Source organism: Dreissena polymorpha, chromosome 1 (assembly GCF_020536995.1).
Source record: "Dreissena polymorpha isolate Duluth1 chromosome 1, UMN_Dpol_1.0, whole genome shotgun sequence".
Classification (NCBI taxonomy): domain Eukaryota; kingdom Metazoa; phylum Mollusca; class Bivalvia; order Myida; family Dreissenidae; genus Dreissena; species Dreissena polymorpha.
In genome coordinates, this window is record NC_068355.1 from 118,100,445 (window position 1) to 118,109,041 (window position 8,597).

General features: G+C 32.4%; 1 protein-coding gene across 1 annotated transcript; it reads right to left on the reverse strand.

The window, feature by feature from the left end:
- Positions 1 to 1,045: 1,045 nt before the first annotated feature.
- Positions 1,046 to 7,006, reverse strand: LOC127846712 (uncharacterized). The gene is made up of 3 exons (XM_052378216.1): positions 6,912 to 7,006; positions 3,200 to 3,337; positions 1,046 to 1,437 (listed from the first exon to the last, which is right to left on the reverse strand). The coding sequence occupies exons 1-3, from the start codon at positions 6,961 to 6,963 to the stop codon at positions 1,208 to 1,210; spliced, it is 420 nt and encodes a 139-aa protein (XP_052234176.1). The 5' UTR covers positions 6,964 to 7,006; the 3' UTR covers positions 1,046 to 1,207.
- Positions 7,007 to 8,597: the final 1,591 nt, after the last annotated feature.

The following is an 8,597-nucleotide window of genomic DNA, read 5'->3' on the forward strand; positions in this document are numbered from 1 at the left end:
GGTTTGTTATTAGTTTGCAATTTGTCTATAAGACGCTTAGTTCCTTAACATAAATATTTTAATCAATAGTATAACTCCGAATATTCGTTATTCTATGATACCATTATGTTGTCGCGGTTTCATCTTGATACATTTATAAATAATTCATAGTATCTACTAGTGAATAAAGGTGTCAATGTATAAACAGGTTTTGTCCTGTTGGTATAAAACATAGCATAATAAGTTGATTTGTCTGTTACATGAGATTTAGTAAATATTTACAATATCAAGGTTCAATGTGCTAATAGTGCATTAAATTATACTATGCAATCGGACAGCGATTTTTTCAAGAATCGTGTTTAGGTTAAGTAATCTTAAATTTATTTTTTCTACAGACACGCAAATGCACTTATCAATACGTTTTTGACATGCGTTTCTTCCTTTGCTGAAGCCATTTACGCTTATTGACCGTAATATTGCACGATAATGGAGCCTGACAGCGTAGCGCATGTCAATGGTAAAATGCAATTAGATCGATAACAAAAAACAATGATTGAGCGAACCATGACCAGACCGGATGTTTGTGAAGTCGTATCGAAAGGTTTTGAACTCATATTGAACTCATATAGAACCCCACCGTCACCAAATAGTGTAATGCATTGGAATAACTCAATGTATACGACGAAAACAAAAAAGTGTCATTGAACTCTGACTTAAAACAAAATGCCAAAGCAAATCTTATTGTGCTTTCTAATGCAGTATTTATGTATTTCACAATTTATTTGGAGAGGCGTGGTTCCTTTTATCTCGGCATTAAATTCAAGGACAAAAGATATTCAACAGTTGTCTTAAAGATTGTACTATTAATGCACATACGGTAAAATAAAGTAAACTATTTAAAACAAAACAATTAACTTTATATTAAGGTATCAGTTCGGCTAGCAAATAAAGCGGAACGAATAAAGTAATCGCATAACGACAAGAAACTTTGATACATTAATATACACTTACATTTAAAACAAGTCCTAAACCATCAATATTTAATAAACATAGTGCACGTGTTGCGTATAATTAACCGCATGATAAATGTTTTCTGCAAACGTCATAATGTTAACTTTGTAATTAACTAATTGATGAAATGTATAAATAAACAAAACGAATGTACATAATGCACTAATTATTGTGTATTATTCGATAATAAATTATATGTTTTACAAAATGTGAAGTCCTATGACCAGCGGATCCAGTGAAACACGAGATATGTCATGATAGAGCAGGCACACAAATACAACTCCTCACGACCATGCGTTAATGTGGCGGCATTACAATAGTCTGTACTGCAAAGGCAAATCTCGAACGAAAGGTGTCCAAACACGACATTGTGACATCCATCAGACTCGTTTAGCTGCGGCATCGAGCCCAAAGTATAGCAGTCTCTTACAATTCCGATGAACTCGCCTGAAATATATTAAACATTAACTTTTTGTAAACAATGTGATAGTGTTTTCATAAATTTTAAGTTTCAATACCATAAGTTTGTTTGATACAACATAAATATTGTAAGATAAAACCCAATTCGGAAAAAATGTGTTGTTGTATTATGAATTGACTTTGAATATCAGAAGTTTTTGAATGTAAAACAAAACGAACCTTTTCATATTCAATGTTCAACGTGTAAAATGCATCATTTAACATGTAAAGGCTTATAAATAGACTGCAATTTATTTAAATTAAGAAATTACTCCGACAAAGAGCTTTTTTGTTAGAATAATGCACAAATGCCTGCAAAAAACAAACGCATATTAACATATTACTTTATAATGTGTACAATGTTAATTAAAAAAAAAACAACAACCATAAAATCTAATACAAAATAAGCCCACACGAAACGATTTGTTTGGGTTCAGAAGTTAGTCTGTTAAGCGTTTATAACATCTATAGTCAGTTGATACGTGATTTTTGGAATACTTGAATTTAAAGGATTAAAAAGGCAACACGCCTGGTAACATATTACTTTGTAGTTTGGAAACAATTTCAGTAAAACAACATGCAACCATAATGCTAGTACAAAATAAACCCACATGAAACAATTGGTTTGGGTCGAGAAGTGAGTCTGTTGACCAGTTAAAATGTTTTCTCAGCTGATACATGAATTGATAACACTTGTATTTAAAGGGATCTTTTCACGCTTTGGTAAATTGACAAAATTGAAAACAGTTGTCTCAGATTCGTAATTTTACGTTTTAGTTATGATATTTGTGAGGAAACAGTAATACTGAACATTAACCATGCTCTAATATAGCCATTATATGCATCTTTTGACGATTTTAAAACCTAAAAATTATAAAGCGTTGCAACGCGAAAGGATTGAATAATTTGGAGAGTTCTGTTTTTGTCGTTAAATTTTGTGAAACTACGAAGATTGCTTATATAAGGTATAAAATATGTCAAGGATGTGTAGTCGGCGGAATAGCTCAGTAGGCTAGAGCGTTTTTACTTCAGGACTCTGGCAGGACTCCAGGGGTCACTGGTTCGAAACCTGCTCCGGGCAATGTTCTTATCCTTTTTTTTATTTTTTTTCTAAATTTTTTACTGGAGCTTTTACGGTCCAATGTTTACATTTATCAATATAAAGCATTTAATGCATAAGTTAAAAAAATGCCAAAATCTGTGAAAAGGCCCCTTTAAAGGATGCCATATTTGACAAACACTCCATAAACAACAATAGGAACCTCGGATTGCATCCGTAATAGAAATTTGTTAGAAGCTGTACTTGGTCATGTACTAGTTACAAGATATCATTGCCAAAACCAGCAGGGCACAATTCTGATCACATAAAAACACACAATGTAAGTAGATACATTTGCGATGCCAGCTTTCTACTAAGCATTGATGATGAGAACAGGTTAACCGACTGATTTAAGATGAAACAGCATATTAAGAGTACATAATTGATCGCTTACAACCTGAGCCAGGGACGAGGAGTTGTTTATTTTGACCATCTGTAATAACGATTTCTACACTATATTTTAAGATTAAAAACACAAAGTTTCACACATTCTTTCTGGTAGTTTTAATGATATTTTACAAATCTACTCTGACGTTTGTTTAAAAGATAGAAGGTGAATTCTATAGTAGTGTAAAAACCCCGATAAACAATACTTTCCCGTTCCTATATGCATCTTCAAATGGAATGCACTGAAGGTTATCAACTCCGTACCTATTTTTGGTTGCCTTTGAAGACCACATTTTGCCACCGGTGCTGAACAATGGTGTGCTTTGTACTGGTAAGACTTGAACTCAGGTCCACAAGCAGGATTGACCTTATTTTCGCATATGAAACAGCGTAGCCCTTCCCCTGAAACCCAGCAATACAAGAGCAATTTATTATGCCAACAACGTATTGAGTGCTGAATATAAGCTTAACTGTTCTAATACTTACTGTTAGTAATGTTGTATCTGGTTTTTATTATGAAGAACATAGAGTTAAGTCTTTCTTAGCATAAATTTGTTAAGCTTCACTCTTCCCTAGAATTATGACATATATTCGCTTTAATATCAAACCACGCATGTACTCCCTTCAACAAGAGAATTAAGTTTTGAAACGGAAGAGACAACTGGATTGGAATATTTCAGTTTCCATCGACCAAGCAAAATGTTGCGTGGCATATACCTGAAATCTAACAAACAATGAACTTAAATTGCCAATTTCTTGTTTTCGCAAGAATGTTTTAATGATTACAGAATCAATAACAATGTAATTGTTATTTACTGAAATGTGGCGAAATAACATTGGGTTGTCGTATACATAACTAAACACGGAAAGCTATTATATCTTTCTTTGGTTTTGTTAGATTAAAGACATCACTAAACAAATGAAGCTTGTATTACTATAAACAATATATATTGAACGGTTTGCCGAAATATCAATGTTTAATGTATAAAGTTCAGTGGATCCACACATTCGCTGGGCTTAAAGAGTTTAAAAGTTTATTTGATAATAAAGTAGGCAATAAGCCCATGAGTATACATGAACTGTCACATACAATATTAAAAAAACAGAGTCACAGGTCATTCGAAACATTAACACCAAAAATATATCGGTACAATGTAAAGCAAAGTATTGGGTATTTTAAATAAGACAATATACAGCGAGAGGCTGTGCATACATATATACAAAAGTCCTACCCTAATCGTAAAATGTATTATAAGTATTTCTTATTTCCCATGCCTTAAAAATAAACATATCTAAAATTTTAACAATATTGCTATTTTGAGAGGTCAATAAATCTATTAACTTTAACATATTTGGTCTTACGTAATAACATGGTTTGAAAAAAGCTTTTCTTACATCAGTATATAATGTACAATCCATAACAAAGTGGCATTCATCTTCTAAAACATTGAATAGAGTACATTTTTTTTCTTCATATGGAATAGCTATTGGTTTTTGCCATCTACCCGTTTCAACTTTAAGCTTATGTGCAGAGACTCTTAATCTAGAGAGAGCCGTTCTGTACTTTGGGATATTTACATCACTTAAATAGGTTTTAAATTTAAATTCGGATATCAATATGTATGTTTTTGCTCTAGTTGATTCACTCAATTCGGTTTTCCAATTTTGTATAAACATATCTCTTACTCTAACAATTTTCAAAAATATTTCTACATCCCCTACCCCTTGGTTCAGCCAAAAATCGGTTAAACCACAATTACCTAATATACTTTTTACAATGTAGGCCCAAGATCTGTTATTTGGTTATGCTTCTAAATTCTAATTCTCGGAACATAATATTATAAACAAGTTTTACATATTTAATATCATGTGTGTTTACTATCTTTAACCAATATCTAATTGTAATAATGCTAAGTCTGACAGATAAAGACGTTCTTTCTAGTTCTCCATATATAAAGTTATTCTGTGTTAGCCTTCGAACTCCTAATACTAATTTGCAATAATTTAAATGTATTCGTTCTATCTTTAAATTTCTCTGTAAACCCAATATTTCGGACCCATAACTTAAAACCGGATAAATTAATTTATCAAACCTTTCTAATCTGTGCTGTATTGTTATGTTATAAAATTTCGACAGATTTTGTCTTTATTTAAAGAAAGCTTTCAAAGATTGTCCACACAGACTATCAAACGTTTTAGAAAAAGAGCCCCCCCCCCGCTGAGGAAAAGACAAAACCCAAACCTAAACATGTATTGAAAAATGTTTTCCTTTTAAACATACTGAAATGTTAACTATCGTGAATTTCATAATACAACTTATTAATACAATAAGACACATACAATATTTAAAAAAAATAGAGTCACAGGTCATTCGAAACATAAACATGAAGGTTTATTCTTAAATGTGTTTATGGTTTTTTGTATTGTGCTGTTTTGTACTGTTTGGGCAATTGGTCACTTGCCTTAAATAAAGGACCAACTAATTGTTTATAATAAGAAGTCAATACTGCTCCAGCAGCTGGAGTTTCACTTCTTTATATTATAACTTGATAACGAATAATATTTCGTTTCATTAAATATGTTGCATTTTGGTAAATTATCGAAGAAAAGTTCAATGATATTTCTGTCCATATTCTTCCAAAATTACGGACAATTTGTACTTATTCATACACGTCATGGTAATGATTTACTTCCAGGTACACTCATAAACGGTTACAATACAATATGTCATGTATCATATTCATTTGATAAGCCATGTGAATTCGATATGCAAATGTAAAATGAGATACGGTAAATTGAAAGTTTGTGTCGTCAAATCAATTAACAGCACTGAAACCTGTGTGTTATTTGCCTGTCTCGAAGCAATCCGGATCACTTCGATTTCATTAGCCTAACAAGATCGAAATTCTGGCGTCTCTTAATAACCTATTACGTTTTTCAATAAAATGTATCGTTATTGTTTCTCACAGCCAGATACCTACTTCATGATTTGTGTTCACGTTGATTTAAATTGTTCTACTGAGGCATGCTGGACTAGAATAATAAATAAATAAATAATAAATCATATTATTAAAGAATATCAACTAGGTTTATTAAAATTGAACGTTGTGCAATGAGTTAAGTATAAAGACGTTGCTAGCCACAACCTACTTAGTACAACATGAAAACATGATGACTATGAGCATTTAAAAATCAGATCAGATCTACCTAATTCTGACAAGATGATGACAATGGACGTTTTTTACCGGAGCGTACTTATCAAAGCGTGTCAACAAGGTCGTTGCTAAAAATAACCACAGCCTACCAAACATCGACTGACAATATAATGAATATGTTCGTTACTAACCACAATCTACCTATTATTGTCCGAAAACAACGTGACAGTGGCAATTTCTTACCACATCTAACGTATAATAGTTGGAGAATTGGGTGACTATGGTCGTTGCTTATAAAAGCCGATATACAAAAATCTGGTAACAGGGTAACTATGGTCGTTTCTTACCAGAGCCTATCTATCATACACTAAAAACCAAAATGACCACAGGCGTTGCTAGTCATAACATACATATAAGAGGCTGACAACATGGTAACTATTGAAGTTGTATCCAGAGTCTACCTTCATGTGTCTGACAGCTGCCTACACACCACAGTATGACCGCATAATGCATCTTGACGTTCTATTGCAATATCCATTATACCCTTGTCTGGCAACACGATTACTTTGAACGTTGCTTCCCATTTAGGAAATACGAAATTCGGTAAATCTAGTTTTATTCATGTCGCTGGCCACAGCCTACATACCATAGTCTGACAAACCGAGGACTATGAACGTAAGTAGCAACATCATTCATACCTCAGTCTGACGAAATAATGACTTTTGACGTTTGCTAGCCACAAACGTTATACCATACACTTCAGTACAGTTTAAAATACGTAATATTCCGGTTATAGACGTTGCTAATAACAGCCTACTTACCCCATTCTGACAACATGACAACTATGGAGGTTGCTAGCAACAGCCTCATCATACGTGTACTTGAGCCAACATGGGCGTCTTCAGCCCTTCACGCCTGCCCTCTTTGCTTGTCGACGCAAGTTATCTGAAACAAGAGATGTGTTTTTCAGAAACACAATGCCCCCTATTGCACCGCTTTGAAATAAAATTTCAATATATCATGTTCAGGTTTAGAAATTATCTCCCTTTTAAAGCTTATTACTGCCCTTAGATTGTATTTTTTGACTTTTGACCTTGCAAAATACCTTGACCTTTCACCACTCAAAATGTGCAGCTTCGTGAGATACACATGCATGCCAAATATCAAGTTGCTATCTTCAATATTGCAAAAGTTATGGGCAACGTTAATTTTTTTTTCTATATGCCACACTACCGGGGACATAAAAATATACCTTTGTGTAGATAAAACACACACACACACACACACACACATATATATATATATATATATATATATATATATATATATATATATATATATATATATATATATATATATATATATATTACCCCATGTTTGGTACGAGATCCATCGAACCTTTGTGAACCAAGCATAATCATTATATTAATTGTTTTTTAAAAAGTAAACACATTCACATTCCGAGAATTATCCATGGGTAGGTTGATTACATAGTTCTGATATCTTATCCCAAAGTAATCACATTCAACATTATAAATATTGGACCAGTTAACGATGAAGGAAATATTTAAGTATTATCCACAGCTATTTTACTATACTTATTTCTTTTGAACGATAACGTAGAATTCATAATGTTTCGCCCGTCGACTGTTTCATGTATTACCACAGTGATACATTATAACATTATTATAATAATGGTGGGATCTTCAGTAAAAATTGAAGCAGATACAACAAAATCGCACTGACTTCATTAAACGTTACATGTATAATGGACTTTTTCTATCATTTCATTATGGTGTTAATAAAATATGCATATGTCCCTTATAGACTGAGAGCATGTATTATTGATTGGTTAGTGGTAATACAAGTATAAGGGACCTTTGCTTGTATATAGAATACATGAAGTAGGCGATGCTATTTGTACTGTAAAACTCGTTGGTCTTTATTTAGTTATTAACATTTCTTTTCATGCATCATTTCTTTAGTTTTATTGAATACTGTATAGTGGTGTTAAAGATTTATCACACACGGTTTTCATGAGCTAAGCACCAGGTTACGAAGAAGGTCATCTGTGTAAAAATGGTTGTAACACAATTGTATGCTGAGTGAATTGAAACAATTCGTCAGCGTTTGACATAAGGGAAACATATTCTGGAAATGGCATCCTTTTCAACAAGCAGGTAATGTGCTTTCGACAGCAACAGCAAATAAGATATTCATGTGTATATTAAACTTGGACATAAATATATATTTTTTTAAACCGAGATATCGTTTAAATTATTTTTCCGTGTTTCACTTAAAACACTCCGTTGAATAAACATTTTGATTTAACATTTTTTGTGTCACATGTTTAATCATGTGGCAATACAAAAAGATACAAAAGATCCAGAAGTTCATATAAATAATCACATACTTCGAAGTATAGTTTTTGTTAAAGACTTAAACATTATAATAAAATGACATATTTATATATACTTAGTAACGTACATTTTGTGTAAGAGCAGTGT